Raw genomic sequence first — 16,215 nt, forward strand, 5'->3', positions numbered from 1 at the left:
CACACAAAATTCAACTACAAAATAAATCAAAAATCAACCAAAAAGTAAATCGATGAAAATAATCTTACTAATTGATGAAAACCAACTCCATTAACTTACTTTAGCAACTTTTTTATGAGCAGATTTCTCGTCCGTTGATCCCAGCGTAAAGTTGAAATACTCCTATCATACTAACTATATAAATTCAACACAGCTTTAGGGTAATTTTTGCCACATGTCAATCACACAATCATGCAGAAAAAATCCTAGCTGAAAAAAATTCAAAAACTTTGCTTCTTCTGGCCAGCAATTTGAATTTCCTTTCCCTCCCTTTCATCTCATTGCTTGCTGGGCCAAAAACAACAGTCCAATCCATTAAGGCCCAAACAAGCCCGGTCTGGTTTGTTGAAAACCATCAAAAAATTGAATAAAAGCAAAATAGGACAGTGGAATGCGATGCAGAACTCCTCTTCTTCTTTTGGCTAACAAATTTGAAACCATTTTCACAATCAAAAAGTTTCAATTACTTTTTGATGCAACATCTTCTTCTCACTTTGTCATCACCAGAGAAATTTCATTTATAACCCTTCCTTCTATTCAAATCCTCCTCTAATTTCAGAAAAATTTGTGTTGTCTTTACATGAAGAAAACCCCAATGTTAAAAGTTCTAGCTAATTGACAACTAATTTTAGTGAAAGTTCTAGCTTGTTTAAAAGAGAAAACAAGCAGAAAAACATTGTTTTTGATCATGTACAGAAAATAAAACAATTTGTGTTGTCTTTACATGAAGAAATCTCGATTCTGACAACCTTGTTTAAAAGTTCTAGCTAATTGACAATTAATTTTAGTGAAAGTAACACACCTCAACTCGTCGTACAACATATACACGGCGCTTGTTTTATGAAATATATACTCCTATGAGTGACCGAAGATCTTCACTTTGTCACATTCCTTGTACGATCATTACCAACCCCTTTTTAGGACTGGACAAAATACATTTGATAATGGCCGATGAAATGAAGAACATGGTATGTATGGATGGATATTTTTTTCATAAGTGTTTACTAAATGTTAGGAATGTAGTTCATCTAGTAAATGAGTGTTTAATGTTTTTTTGACAGATCCGTCGGATATATGAATTCATTCCATATGTGTTGTGCTTAAGCTAGCGGCTTTTGTGTTGTTTTCTTGTAGGTTGCTTACACTCGTGTTGCTGAGAATGGAAGAACCACAACTGGTGATTCAAAAGCAATTGCAAGAGCTCAGAAGAGAGCCAATCTAAGGAGGATCGCACAACAAAAAAAAGAACGACGTGTCGCTGATGCATCAAGGGCTAAGTGTATGGCGAAGAAGGCGAAGAAGAAAGCCAACGCAAAAGTTGACTTGGATGCTGAGATTGAGGAGAATGTGGTCAATCTAAATGAGGTGGTCAAACATGTCATTTATTTTGGGACAGAGAGAGTATCATTTTCCATATACTACGACACCCATGATTTCTAATAGACCATCATTTCAAATATCCCAACCCCTGATTTTCATGCCGAGAAGTTTTCCCTACCACCATTACAAGAAAAAGGGGGGGAAAAGGAAGACAGATACAAAATTAAGGAGGTGGTTTCTTTTCATTTTAAATAAATTTAACTATTTAAAAAGTATAATATGACATGGCAAAAAGAAGGATTATTATTGGTCGTCTGTGTAACTTACGATCTTTAAACTCGTACTCCCTCCGGTCATATAAATAAGAAAAAAATCTCTAGGATAATTTCGGTCCTTGAAAAACGGTGGCAATGGCCTAAACTACGGCATACCCTACAAAAACACAAGTCAATAAGCGTTGTGGATTTTGCTGGCTTGGTGCGTACCCTACACTCGCGCCTTTCTTTCTACTGTCCAACCGCACGCACCATCAGTTCGTTATTCTCTCTTCCTTTCAAATCCAGATATTTTGATTTCTCTCTTTTCCGCCGATGCACCGTCTTGATCGCGGTGATGTTTGGAAGAACAAAGCTCGATCCCTGCAGTTACAGCTCAGGGACCGATTCAGAGTCGCCGTCGACCGACATTGGCGCCGCCGACATAACCATACCATCTTCCCCGATGCCGACGGTTATTTCTCTTCCACTCTTCAGCGTTGGCTTGACCGATTTCGTGATTTTCGAAGAGATAAGTTGCCTTCTACCACCGCTTTCTATCGCAAACGAGGTAGTATTCAATTTGATTATCTATTTTCTTCAAATTCAATTATTATAGGCATTGGCTAGGTTTTTTCAATTGATTGATTTTTTTGTGTATATGAATTTATTTACAGTGATGAAGGATTTCAGTTCCGAAGAAGAATCAACCATTCTTCGTATGATGCAAGCTGTTGCTGTTCCTATTCTTGGAAATGTCTGTCACGTTTTCATGAACGGATTAAATCGTGTTCAGGTATAATAATAATAATAATTCATCTATATGCTTAGATTATATTATTTGTAAACCGAAAAGAGAATCAATGCTTTCAATGTTAGAATAGAACCAAGTCTTTGTAGAGATAGCCTATGATTGGTTTTGTGTTTGATGCACAATTCTCGCGTCCGTAGGTGTTTACGTGTTGTGACCGTGAAATTTGTGTAATCCTGCGTTTGGTGGTGGCCTTTTGGTCGTGGTTCGAAACAGTTTAATACAGCAGTAAATTAAAATTAAGCCATTTATCCTATTTTTAATGATTTTCTCATATGATTATTTATTGGTATGAAAGTTGAAGATTTTTTAGTGTAAATGTAAAATACAAGTAAAAGTATGAAATAAGTGTTACATGGGTATGGAATTGCACATATTACTCTTTTGAAGTGTTTGTGCTTCCTTGGATATTTGATCTGAATGATGTATTTATGGGAGTAACAGGTGTATGGATTGGAAAAACTACACTCTGCGTTGCTGGAAAGACCTAAAGGCAAGCCTCTTCTTACGGTACGTACTCTTCTAAGCCTTGTACTGTAAGGAATTTCTGTGGGTTTAATTTTTCTAATGGGGCTTGCTTGCTTTTCAATTTAAATTTTCAGGTCAGCAATCATGTTGCTGCCATGGATGATCCGCTTGTTATTGCTTCGCTGCTTCCTCCACATGTTCTTTTGGATGCTAGAAACCTCAGATGGACTCTTTGTGCAACTGATAGATGTTTTAAAAACCCTGTAACTTCTGCATTCTTTCGATCTGTCAAAGTCTTGCCGGTTTCGCGGGGCGATGGAATTTATCAGGAGGTATGGATTTAATGCACAGTTGCTGATAACCTTTGAGTCTTTTACAATATTTGTAGATATTTGGTGAATGGTTTTGAAACAATCACGTTATCCCAAACGAGGCTTTGGAATCTATTTTAATGGTTAACTCCGGTGAACAATGTGCCTTTTGGTGAAAAAATCATAGTTCTTTGCTTTTATTACTATGCTATGACTTGAATTATTCAATTTAGGGAAAATTAAACAGACCTCCTCTGAATTTTGTTTGAATGTCACTAACATCCCCTCTATTTTCACATAAACACTGACCTCTACTATTTACTTTGTTTAGCTGCAGTTAAAAAAACATTGAATTCTCACAGCACAACAAACTCATCACCATCTAGATACAACATGACCAGTAAACTCGGTAACATATAATGTTCAAACCACACTGTTTTTAGACTCTTTTTGCAGTACCTGGCAAGCCAAACACCCAACTCTCATAAACAAGATACACATGCCCCAGATTGAATCAAAATCCCTAGAACAAAAAAAAAAGGGGGAAAAGTGGGATTGTGGGAACACTTATAGTTCTGCAAATCGGTTACCCAACCACCATGTATCACTTCTGCTTATGTGTACCATCTGCTTTGTTTCTATTTACCCCCACAAAATGGTTAATCTTTAACTTCCACACTACAAGTGATATGTCTGCTACCATAACAACAACTACATTGCATATCTTAGACCAATCGTGAAGTCCACTAATCCGTAACTCCACTACAAATGAAATCAGAAATTTAGGCCGGTGTTTCTTTACCCGACGGTGGTGCCATGGTTCTTGCAATCCACGGTGGAGAATAGCTCTTCCCCTTTTTTCTTTTCTGATTTTTTTTCCAGGTTTTTTGTTTGTTTGTGCGTTAGGTGTTTATTTGATGTTCCGTCGATGACATTAACTCTGGATGGAGGTGTGTGTCAGTTAAACAATTAAGAGTGGTGATAGTTTAGTTTAAAATTAGAGGGGGTGTGTTTGTGTCATTTGAAGAGACCTTAGGAGAGGTAAATGTAATGTAATTTTCCCTTCAATTTCTTATTCTGTTCTGTTCTGTCCTGGAATTGATTTATTTAAAACCTTCATGCCTCAACCATCCTTGGGGGGCTTCTTTTTGTAGATGAAGGCATCTGTCTCATTTTGTATCAGTTGAATTATTCCATTCGTCTCTTGTTCTCCACTGATCCCCTCAAACTGGATGGAAATCACATGTTTCCTGTCTCAATAATGAACACGGCAACAAAGTAAAAAAAGTTAGCAATCCTTCCAAGGAAAATTAAACCCGGAAAAATTAGAAATTAACAAATAAAGAGGGAGAATGTAATTTTGTAATAAATGGAGTTTACTTTTTTATTGGACGGGTATGAAAAGGTGTATGGTTTCAAACCCCAAAGTGGAATTCGTCTACATATATGTTGCTTTAATTTCATCTACCCGATCTCTACTGTAGGGAATGGATATGGCTCTTTCTAAATTGAACAACGGTGGTTGGGTCCACATATTTCCAGAAGGTAGTCGCTCCCGGGACGGTGGAAAAACCATGGGCTCTTGCAAGAGAGGTGTTGCCAGGTAACAATCTAACAATCTTCTACAGTATTTTGAAATAGAATACTAACTGAAAATTTGCTCATTTCATGTCATGGTAGTTAGTTCTTAATTAGAACTTATGTGTTTCATAGCAGTTTAGCAAAATTATATCCTTATTCTTTAGAGTAATAATTAACATTGTTGACTAAAGACATAGTTTGTTCTTTACAAAGGATTGAAATTGTTCCATTTGTAACTTCAGAATGAAAAAATTTACAAATTTTTAAGCATAGTTTGTTCTTGACACTGGTCCTTTTTTTTTGTTTGTATTAGATCACATCAATAATTAAATGATAGATTTATGAAATTATTCAATAATTGGTTTTATTTAGTTATAATATGGTCTCTAATTATTTTTACCATATATTTTGTTTAAAATTTAAATTTTGGTTTTTATTCTTATGTTTTATTCCCAATGTATGGTGTTTTTAAATTTGGATTCTGTATCATAAAATTTATGGCACCTATTATTGTGAGATACGTTTACGTATATGTGCTGCAGGCATAATGTGATGGTAATATACCACTAATAATTTATTATAGGGTACATAATACCTAAAATATATTAATTTCTAAAATATCTTATTTCCCATCAGGTTTGTCCTGGATGGAGATAGCATTCCCATTGTTATCCCATTTGTACACACAGGGATGCAGGAGATTATGCCAATAGGTGCCAGCATTCCCAGAATTGGAAAAATGGTAAGTACGTTTGACCCATTTCTGAAATTATTTAATCAACACATAGGGAATCAATGAAATGATCCATCATTAGTCATTCTATGAACCTTCCAAGGTTCAAAATACTGGATGGCACTAGTTTAGTAGCTTTCTTGCTTTCAGTGGATTGCCACTCTGTGTCCCTTGATGTTGGGTCTGTTTTTCACTTCCTCAAAGAACAAAATGTTCACCCAAGTCCCGACTGAATTCAGATTCTGCATGCGTGGCTTATATTTTATTTTTGTGGTTAATTTTGATTGTATTTTCAGCCTAAATCTTATTGTTTTGAAATTCTTGGATTATTTAGGTTACCGTGATAGTAGGTGATCCTATCAAATTTGACGATATAATCAACATGGAGAAAGGCCCAGATGTACCAAGAAAAAAACTGTATGATGCAGTAGCAGCAAGAATTGGCGATCAGTTGCATGAACTAAAGGCCCAAGTCGACACTATAGCAATGGAACAAGAAATGCGGTTACAAGATCGCTTCCCACACAGCATCGATCGAGCATCTGTAATCTTGCAGCAGGTTGACTGGGAATTATTTGGAATGGATAACTTCATATCTTTTGCTGATGATGATTCCATGCAGACACCAGACACAGTTGACCCCCCAAATACTAGTGTTTCTGAACAGCATCAACAATCTCATAACAAGAAAGTCGGTTTCTCATACAGGATGCGTGGTTATATGAATCAGATGGAACTAATGTCTTTTGCTGCCAGAGGCTTATTTATGAATAACAATGAAACTAAGGACACTGCTGGCTTTAGTAGAGAGATACGCCCATTGAAGGCATGGAAACAGTTTTTCGATGCTCATGTATCGAAGCAGTGGAATTACAGCCTGCAGAGTGTGTAAATTTTGTTAGATAAACAGTTGAACGTAGTGAAAGTGATTAGAATTTGTAACTAAAATAGCTAATTACTAGTTTAGTTGTTTTGTAATGATTACTTTGAGTTGCAGGACAGAATCATATGGGGGCACATGGTCCCTAATGTAATGAGACCATGAAAAAGTTGCATTGGTCATCATTGGTTTAGAAAATAAGTGATTTTATTTTTAGGCTTAATATATTTCTGGTCGTCTTGATATATCAAGTTTTTCACTTCCTAATACATCTAGTTTTCCCTCCATTTGGACCCATGTTCTTTGATAGAGAGAAAACCATGTTGCAGACATTCTGGCTAAGAGGGTAGGTGTAGGTGCCTTTCAGATTTGTGATTTTGTTCCTGATTTTCTCAACCTTCCCATGTTGCCAGATATGACTTGTACTTGGTTTCTTAGAGGCTTGTGATGTCTGTTTGTTGTTGGGGCCATTGTTAACCGGTAGTTTTGACAAACTATCCGTTGGTGGTCTCTGTATTTTTCAATGAATTAATATGTGCTTGATTTGGGTCTTGAAGGATTTCAAGCACCGTAATCAAAATAAAATATTATTAAAATGAATGGGTCTTAAAGGATTTTGGTTCGAACACCTAATCTTTTTTATATGAAAAAAACTTTGATTTTGTTTTATTTTCATGTACATTTTTTTATAGACAAATATTATTAAAATTAATGGTTACATTAGTTTCTGGATCGAACATGGAAACTCCTGTTTAGAATTTTTTTCTCTTTCAATCTCTATTAGTTCACCACCCACACTACTCCTTATGCATGATTGGATTTTTTTTTGGGGACAATATGTTATGGCATTCATTAATACTAGTAGTAATCAAAATCTTACTATAGGTATCGTTATCACAATATTGAAAACTAGTGATATCAACTTCTTTATTATACCAAAATATGAAGAAGCAACTTATCCACTACACATACATTGAATCGAATAAACAATCAATAACCTTGTAAGGCAATTCAATTCATTGAACAGTAAAGTTAGAATGTTGAGCGTGATTGTCGACCAAAATAATTTGAGCTCAAGTAGGGTTCCATGGCAGGCAAAAATAAACTTTACAGATCACACACCAAAACACTCACTACACAACAAAACTAAGGAGAAATTCTTAGGTGAGTCATCACCTAAGCATTAATGATTAGGCACAATCAATCACATAATTACAACTCATTAATATATTAAAAAATTACAAATAATTAATAGTTAAATAATTAAAACCAAATCTCTATAAATAAGGAAAGAAAAAAAAATCGAGTTATCAAAAACCATGTGTTGTGCACTTTATTAATTTTTTTTCTTTCTAATTGCTCATACTATTTTTTGAGAAATTCTTAGGTGAGTCCTCACCTAAGCATTAATGCCTAGGCACAACCAATCACATAATTATAACTCATTAATTAATTAAAAAATTACAAGTAATTAATAAAACAAAATCACTTTAACCAAAAAAAAAATTAACAAAACAAAATCTCTATAAATAAGGAAATAAAAAAAAAATACATGTGCACTTTATAATTTATATTTCCACGCTCATTTTTTTTTCCTTTAAATACCATGCTTTCTTTTTAGTTTTTTACTAATTGAAACCTTGTATTTATATTAATAAGCTAATTCAAATAGTTGATGGTTTATATTTTATTAGTTTTATCTCATTTTATCTCTGTTATATCTTACTTGAAAATAATTACATATTAATTAAACATTTTTTATGGCACTTTATATTAATAAGATAATTTAACCGTTAATTTTACTAAATAACTTATGAATGAATTAATTAATTAACTTATGCTTAATTTGCTTATAGTATATTATTAAACCAAGTTGGGCCCATTCAGTGGAGCCCATATTTTGAACGGTCTTGATTTACAACGAAATGAAAACCATCTCTAATCTACCGTTCAAAAAATATATGTAAGATTGCGAGGCCAGATCTTCATTCTTCATTCAATTCCATAAAAAAATTACTAAAAATAATAATCAAATCCTGTTTTGTGAGTGAGTTTAATAATGGCAGAAGAAGAAGAAGAATCAGAGCTCAGCGATAAGCAAAAAGTTGAAATCGCGAAATGGTTTCTTCTCAACTCTCCTCCTGGAGAAATTCAATACGTTGCCAAAGGTTCTTCTTCTTATTCTTCTTCGTTTTCTCATTTCGTTTACATTTTACTTTTGTAATTGAATTTGCTTAATCGTTTTTTCTTCAGATGTGAAATTGATTCTCAACGACGATGGTTTGTTCAACGAAGCTGCTTCCGAAGCATTTCCTCTTTACAACAAATCTCACTTCATTGTTCTTCCAATGTCTGATCGTAGCGGAGATGTAACTCACTTTCTATCTATTTCTAGGGTTTCATATTTATTTTCTTAATTGTATAATTTTTCAATTAATTGGATCGCTATAAGTATTTATGAATATATAAATGATGAATCAATGTGTATTTTGTTTACGGTTTCTTCTGATTAAGTTAACACAAATTATTCCTAACTTAGAAACCTGCATGCAGGTTCTGGTTACTTCCTTTGGTGAGCTTGAGGACAATGCGTATCTTGATCCTAGAACTGCTCAAGTAGCAATAGTTGATCATGTTAAACAAGTAAGTGTGTGTTTCTTTCTACGCCAGTGAAACTTGATTTTGATTGAATTGATTTTAGTTTAAAATGAGTTTTAGGTAAAATGATCTATGTTTGGATAAATGTGAGTGTAAAAATCATTTTGGAGAGGGAAGCTACAAATTTTAGCTTCTAAGTTAGAATGAATTCTTGTTTCTCAAAAAAAAAAGTTAGAATGAATTCTAGAAGTAAAATCAATCCTACTCGAAAACTACTAAACATACAAAAATCAATTTTAAATTAACTGAATTCAAACATACACTATGTTACTTTTCTCTATCTATATCAACCTTAGTGGATCCAGCCAAAATACCAAGTTAATTTCTCAAAAAACTGTTTTAGGACACAGAAGCGTGGTTAAAACTATTTGATTTTAGTTTTGAATATACTAACCATAGTTCCATTTAACTCTTTTTTGTCATGAGAAATAAACAAGAGCTTTATTATGCTTGCTGCTTTTTTGTTTCTTCAATTTGTTTTTTAGTAAAATAAAGGTGGAGCAAATCAAAAGGCTATATATAATGTCTGTAATATGTATCTTCATGCATTTGTATGTTGAGAGCATTATAAGGTTCAATTTTCTGGTTATAGAACTTGGAACATGCATTTTCAGTGAAAACAATGAAACTTGAAGAAAATTTTAATTGGAAGTTAGGAAGATAAAGAAAAACATGAAATTTGCTGTTGCAGCCAAATATGACTTTTGTTTTAAGTAGTTTTAGTGTATTTGCGGTAAGCTGAATTGTCTGCATGTTGTCTTTTGTCAACATGATAAATGTTTCAGGTCTGTACAGGCGTGAGACCTGCACAGGATGAAGAACTTGCAACTGCATATATTGAAGAATTTCGGTATTGCTCTGCAATTTCCATTATTTAAATGTTTTATGTCTGATCATTTGACGTTCCTTTAGTCCTTTACCGAAGTGAGCTGCACAATGTTTTTTAATGATGAAGGGTGGAGCACGCTGCTTCTTGTTAGATTTCAATAAATTTATTTGCTTTTCAAATAAACTTTTTATTCTCTGTTGCGAGTAATTTATTAATTCTCAATTATTAGTTGCGTGAACTCAGACTTTTTAAATTGTTTACAGTAGATTGACTAAGGAGATTTCTTCTTCAGTAACACAATCACCACCAAAGCCTTCTCTTCAAAAAAAATCACCACCAAAGCCTTTTCAGTTTTCCCACTAGATGGGGTTAGTTACAATGTTCTATCATGAATCATGCCTATTGACAAATATAGACTTCTTCTTCCGTGCAACTGTTATATGGAGAACCTTACCCTATTCTAGTCAGGAAGTGAAACTCATACAAGCGATAGATATTACTCTCTTTGATCGTTTTTAACTGTCTTACAAATTAATAAATATAATTAATGCTCTAATTTATATTAAAATTATTGTTTATTTTTTAATACATCCTTTCTCTCTTAAATATTTTATTTCTCCACAATTCTGTCTCATTAATCCTTTTGGTTTAATAAGGTTATACTGTAATTGACAAATGGGCAAAACTGTAATTAGTTTTGGATTTTTAAAACGACGGATAAATGGGAACAAAAACTTTTCTTTTATCAATACTTGAAAAGAAGAGTCATGTCATGCTAACTAGTTCTCCCGGGGCACTAGTCAAGGAAAAAAAAGAAGGTATTTTCTACATTGAAAATAACATTTTTTATATTTAAAAAATATCGAGTACACAAGTTTTAAGATAATTTTCCTATTTTTGGTTTCCTTAACAAGTGCCCCGGGGGCACTAGTTAGCATTTTCCTAGGAGGTAGCATTTGGCTGTACATATGTTCTTGTTAAAAAGAAAACTATATTGGCCGCTTGCATAAAGTAGCTCGAGTATCACATGCCTATATCTTTCTCATACTTTATTGCAGATTCAGTCTTGATGCTGAGATACTTAAATATGTTGAAGACGTTTATCCAAAAGGTGTCTGCTCTGTCTACTGTGTAAATGGGAAGGATACAGAGGGCCCAGGTTCTGATTTTGAGCTTGCCGTAGTGATTTCTGCTGCTAGGCATAGCCCACAAAATTTCTGGTGTGTGAATTTAGTATAATGAAATTTGAACTATTCTTCTTGATGACTTGTTTCTACTTTACTACTTGAATAAAAATGTATTAATAATGTTCATATACTTTGTTCCTTTGGCTTTTGTTTATAGCAATGGGAGTTGGTGTTCAGTTTGGAATATTGTTTTCAAAGATGAACAGCAAACAGTGGAAGTAAAAGGGAAATTGCAGGTGATATTATGTAGATATTTGATGCATTGATTTGAATGATACTTTACAGCCCTTCTTTAACATAATCATTTTTATCCTACTTTTAGGTAGCTGCCCATTATTTTGAGGAAGGAAATGTGCAGTTAGATGCAAAACATGAATGCAAAGATGCAACTCTTTTTCAGGTTACTATATATCAGTATTCTTTGAATTTTCATTTTATTAGGTGTTAATGTATCAGTAAGTTATTTGTACATGTCCATCCATATATTTTTGGCAATCTAATGTATATGCACCCTTGCTTTATATATATAGAACGATGAGATATAGGTATGGAACATTTATAGAAAGACAACAGTTATCTATTCATGTTTCATCTTTTGATTTATTTTCAGGCCCCCGAGGATTGTGCGCTTGCCCTATCAAGCATAATTCGTCACCATGAAACAGAGTACCTTGCATCTCTTGAGGTTCTGAATTTGATTTCATGTAGCTAGGATTATTATTCTCTTTTTTCTCGTTAAGGTTACTAATGACCATAACTTGACAGGCTTCATATCTAAACCTTCCTGATTCTACTTTCAAGGTACCTTTTATTATATCGTGCTATATTTCTGTTAAGCCTATGATAGTCGGCGTTTTTTTTAAGCCTTTTGATTATGAATAATTGCAGGATCTTCGGAGGAAGCTTCCAGTCACCCGTACCTTATTTCCATGGCATAACACTTTGCAATTTAGCTTGACAAGAGATATCTCAAAAGAACTTGGCATTGGAAAGTAAATACACACACACATACACAACAAATAAAAGTTGTGTTTGGTCGAATGTGGCAACAAGTTCCCAATATATTCAGTTAATGACCATATGTAATTGATCAAGTCAGTAATCAATCATTCTTAGGGTTACTTTATTATTTTCACTCATTTGCTTTCTGTAGCGCACTTTTTTTGCGAGCCCCTTCTGGCTGTGTACTGTACTGTAATTTCTTTTGACATTATTTGTATAGCAGTAAAGAGTTACATGTGTCTTAAGCCATTGTCCTAAAAAACTTCCGGGAGTACAATTAATTAATGCAGCAAGAAAGCTGGTTTTTCAGAAGAAAATCTTGATGTGGTTTGACATTGGTTTTAAATGAAACCGATGAATGGTGTCACTTAGCAATGTCTCTGACTCTAGTGAAAAGGAAGCACCATTTTTGTTTTTATCAACTATAACATTATTTCATATCTTCAAACTTCAATAGTATAATATTTTGCAAACTTTTGGAGTATCTTTAATGGACGGAATCAACACTCCCCTTCTGCTTTGTTGGCGTCCTTGATGTTGGGGCTGGTTTAGGCCTGGGCGCCTGACACCCCAAGACCCCAAGGGAGGAGAAGGGGATGAAGATGGAGATCATTTTGATTCATGAAGACCAGTAGCTCCATTGGACCGTCAATTTTGTTGTGGTGGAGGAGCAGTTCTCTAAGCTATGTTGGCCTATGGTTGAGAGGGAGAGACCGGTGAACAGTGAACACCATGATCGTGGAGAGCAAATTTAAATTCACCAAGCTATTTGTGGCTGTCATGTGAATGCTTGTCAATTGTCTGTTTATTTGGATTCTGATGATTATCGTTATTGTTACTCGTCTATTACAATCCTAAACGAAATTTGTTTATACAAAAAATATTAGTACAATATAACTAACTATGAAGACCAAATTGGCATAAAGTAGTTAAATATATGAACTAATTTGATAATATGAACTTTGGCAAAAGTTGCATTTAACGGACATGTCATCAAGCAAAATGACGTTAATGAACATACAATGATAAAGTGATGAGAGTGGATAGTGTTTGACACGATCAAGGAAGTATGTGAATCAGAATCTATTTTTAGGATAGTTTGGGTTCATTTGTTCAAATTCATACTATCTTATTTCCTTTTGAAGTTATAACAACCATTGTGAAGCCACCGCTTTAAAGCATACATTAACCATGGCTATGTCTAATCGTACTGAGAGGGTCATATTCAAAAGCGATTGTCAATGTGAACGTAGTAGCTAACGAATGATTTTATGTATGGGAATGAATACAATATAGCTTAATGATTATATGTATGAGAAGTCACAATATAACTTTTATACAGAGACAAATCAATACAGTCGCTCATAATAATTTTACTCGAACAATTTAACATAATATTTTTTTTTATTATCTTCCTGGTTGTAATTTTTATATTATTTTTGACGAAATGCTAAGACTTAGATACCATTGTTTTTTTTTTGGTACAGTGATACCATTGTTTATTTATCTATCTATATTAAAAAAAAAAAAAGTAAAAATGTAAAACACATTTATTTATTTGACAAATAAAAGATACATTTATTTTAAAACCCTAAAACAAGAATAAAAGAAAACAAAATGCAGGCGCTGCTAGAGACTGAACTGAACTCTCCGGTAAACGCCACACACAGAGAGCAAGTCGTCCAGGTTTTCCTTTTTCGTATTTTCTTCCACTCTTTTACCGCTGCAATAGCAGTCAATCGCGTCGGAGAAAAACTCCACCTCGTAACGTGATTCCGAGCCAAAGCGGCTCATTTTCTTTCTCTCTCTCTGGATCTATCCATCTCTATGGTTATGTCTGATTGATATTGTGTTTGTTTTTGCAAAACCTATATGAATTTCTACTTAACCTCTGTTGCAATAAATCTTGAAGAATGCTACTATAAATCTTTATTATTATAATTTTCTCTCTGGCTCTGGAATGATGCGATTTAGCCAAATCAGACATTAATGTGCTCCATGAGGCAACCGATAATATTATCTGTTTTGATCATGTTGAAGCGCATGTCTCTGATGATTAACATGGAGATTAGGTGTTTATATTCCTGACCAGAACCAGTTAACCGCAATACTTTTCTTGTCTTATATTTTTTTGACTAATTGTCTTATATACTATCTACATTTTATGCTTGCTAGCATTTATGCATGGTTCACATACAACTCCAATTAATGGAGAGAAAAAATGGAATCCAAGTGCATGTGCTTGAATCTCTGATTGCAAATGCTTTTGAAGAGTATTTCATTTTCAGATCCTGCATAACATTTGTTGGATTGATTGTCTCCTGGTAGACTTGGAGTTATCATGTCGTGTACTGCATACTTAACACCGATCATACTTATAATCTTAATGAAAGACTTGTGTCCACACTTCTTAGAAATTACCATGTTATTAGTGGATTTCATCTTATAATCTTTGTTCTATCAATGCTGTAGTTCATAATGAGTCTCTTTTGCAGGTTTGTTTGTGTTGAAGGTTTGGGCGACATCTTTATCATTACATCGTTTACCTTTGCAATATGATTATTCTGCTTTGCATTATCCTCACCATCATGAAGGGTCCAACCCTTAGCTTTGGAAATATGTGAGTGTATAAAAATCCTCAATTACACAATCATCTTACCGATTTGGAGTTTGGACCTACAAATCAGAAATCCTTGTTATTAACTTGATTATTATAGTGGTCAATTAATTATTATTATAGGGATGAGGACAAAAATTTGAAAGTTGGAGAAGAGCTATGGAGAGAAACTCTGCCATTGCAAGGTGGCTCCTGCTTTTATCAATTACAAGGTCTGAAACCCCTTACGTGGTATGAAGTGAAGATATCATATCCAGCATCCGTATGTATATTATGTCTTCTTTCAGTTCTTTGCAGAAGATTTTCCTTTAGAAACTAACATACACTAAATCAAATAACAGATACCTGCTAGCTTTTCGTTACAATTGAAGAGAAACAAGTCAGATTTTGTGCAGAACAATAACAGGAGATTGCTCAACACTGAAAAGCTAATTTTTAAGACCGATAGCGATCAGGTGCAATGTTAGTATGATGAAGTCTTTTTCCAAAATTTCCCGAAAAGTTTGTATGTGCATAACTATATTTATGCTTTATTCTTATAACCTTGACTTAATTCAGGATGAAACCCATTTAATATTGGTAACTGTGGAGCCAGAGGGATTTCCTGCAAAACCGCATGTACCCGAGAGGCAATTTATTATCTTTAATATAGGTAATATTTTGCATACTATATTAATAAATTTGAAGTTAGTAATTGATTATTCTTCATTGGTTTTATTAGCTTTTGAATTTATCTGGTATATTTTTTAGTACAGTTCAACAGACTCCGGTATTATGCTAATTTCCGTAAATTCTAATTTTCCTTGTTCTATTGTTCATCTGTTGATACATCAGTGTGCGATGAACTGCTGTTAGGCATACCCTACAAAGCTTGGTGGGTAGTGGCACTAGCATTTGTGTGTCTCGGAATTGCATTCATTGTCCCTTCCTTTCTTCCATCGTATTTGCTACCAAAGAATCAAGAGCTACAATTAGATCGTGTTTCGAAAACTTCTTGACAAGCTTCCCAGGATGATATAGTTATTGTATGATTGTCTATCCAAATGCTGAGGCACACTACATACCATTGAAAATAGAATCTTGGAATTCACCTTCTGACGACTAGTTTATCAAGTTTTGTACCTTTGTTCCAGCAGTTGTAATGTAACAGAACTACTAGTCTTTGGTTTATTTTGCTTATGTTGATGCTTACAACTTTGTGATGTTATTTTGCTTATGATACATTTACAACTTTATGATGTTATTTTAGTTATCTTCTCTGTCATTCTCACAATAAACTCAAAGTTGGGTCATTTGGGACATTTATTCTGGTTTTAGCTTTGCTCATTTGAATATAAATATTTCTATAAGAAAAATGCTAATTGTTACTGATAGTAAAATCACGAAACATACCGAAGATTCAATTGGTTCTTTGGCCCCTAGTTTGACCAGTCCTATGAAAAATTTTAAAATTAAACAACTGAAGTTGTTCTATTTAGTCTTTTAATTTAGCAGATCAAACATAGTTGAAACATAGTACAATTGA

At 33.8% G+C, this 16,215-nt stretch overlaps 3 protein-coding genes and 1 non-coding gene across 7 annotated transcripts; all 4 read left to right on the plus strand.

Moving 5' to 3' along the window:
* The first annotated feature begins 1,723 nt into the window (after positions 1-1,723).
* On the plus strand, positions 1,724-6,620 carry LOC123890932 (tafazzin). Its single transcript, XM_045940682.1, has 7 exons — positions 1,724-2,184; positions 2,291-2,409; positions 2,869-2,934; positions 3,027-3,224; positions 4,688-4,806; positions 5,421-5,526; positions 5,852-6,620. The coding sequence occupies exons 1-7, from the start codon at positions 1,950-1,952 to the stop codon at positions 6,407-6,409; spliced, it is 1,401 nt and encodes a 466-aa protein (XP_045796638.1). The 5' UTR covers positions 1,724-1,949; the 3' UTR covers positions 6,410-6,620.
* A 1,727-nt stretch (positions 6,621-8,347) lies between these two features.
* Positions 8,348-12,390, plus strand: LOC123890933 (F-actin-capping protein subunit alpha). Its single transcript, XM_045940683.1, has 10 exons — positions 8,348-8,565; positions 8,651-8,766; positions 8,951-9,040; positions 9,841-9,905; positions 10,943-11,104; positions 11,229-11,307; positions 11,394-11,471; positions 11,682-11,756; positions 11,837-11,872; positions 11,960-12,390. The coding sequence occupies exons 1-10, from the start codon at positions 8,457-8,459 to the stop codon at positions 12,065-12,067; spliced, it is 918 nt and encodes a 305-aa protein (XP_045796639.1). The 5' UTR covers positions 8,348-8,456; the 3' UTR covers positions 12,068-12,390.
* Positions 12,391-13,639: 1,249 nt separating this feature from the next.
* Positions 13,640-15,954, plus strand: LOC123890935. 4 transcript variants are annotated; one of them, XM_045940687.1, is made up of 6 exons: positions 13,640-13,759; positions 14,569-14,693; positions 14,791-14,921; positions 15,032-15,145; positions 15,249-15,342; positions 15,525-15,954. In XM_045940687.1, exons 3-6 carry the CDS (start codon positions 14,850-14,852, stop codon positions 15,686-15,688), a joined length of 444 nt encoding a protein of 147 aa, XP_045796643.1. In that variant the 5' UTR covers positions 13,640-13,759; positions 14,569-14,693; positions 14,791-14,849; the 3' UTR covers positions 15,689-15,954. The 4 variants fall into 4 exon arrangements, with proteins under 4 accessions (XP_045796643.1, XP_045796642.1, XP_045796641.1 ...); XM_045940686.1 differs by having other exon boundaries at positions 14,814-14,921; XM_045940685.1 differs by having other exon boundaries at positions 14,814-14,952; positions 15,525-15,926.
* Positions 14,029-14,166, plus strand: LOC123893364. Its single transcript, XR_006803466.1, has one exon. It is a non-coding gene; the product is annotated as a small nucleolar RNA snoR127 (small nucleolar RNA).
* Positions 15,955-16,215: the final 261 nt, after the last annotated feature.

Source organism: Trifolium pratense, linkage group LG6 (assembly GCF_020283565.1).
Source record: "Trifolium pratense cultivar HEN17-A07 linkage group LG6, ARS_RC_1.1, whole genome shotgun sequence".
NCBI lineage: Eukaryota > Viridiplantae > Streptophyta > Magnoliopsida > Fabales > Fabaceae > Trifolium > Trifolium pratense.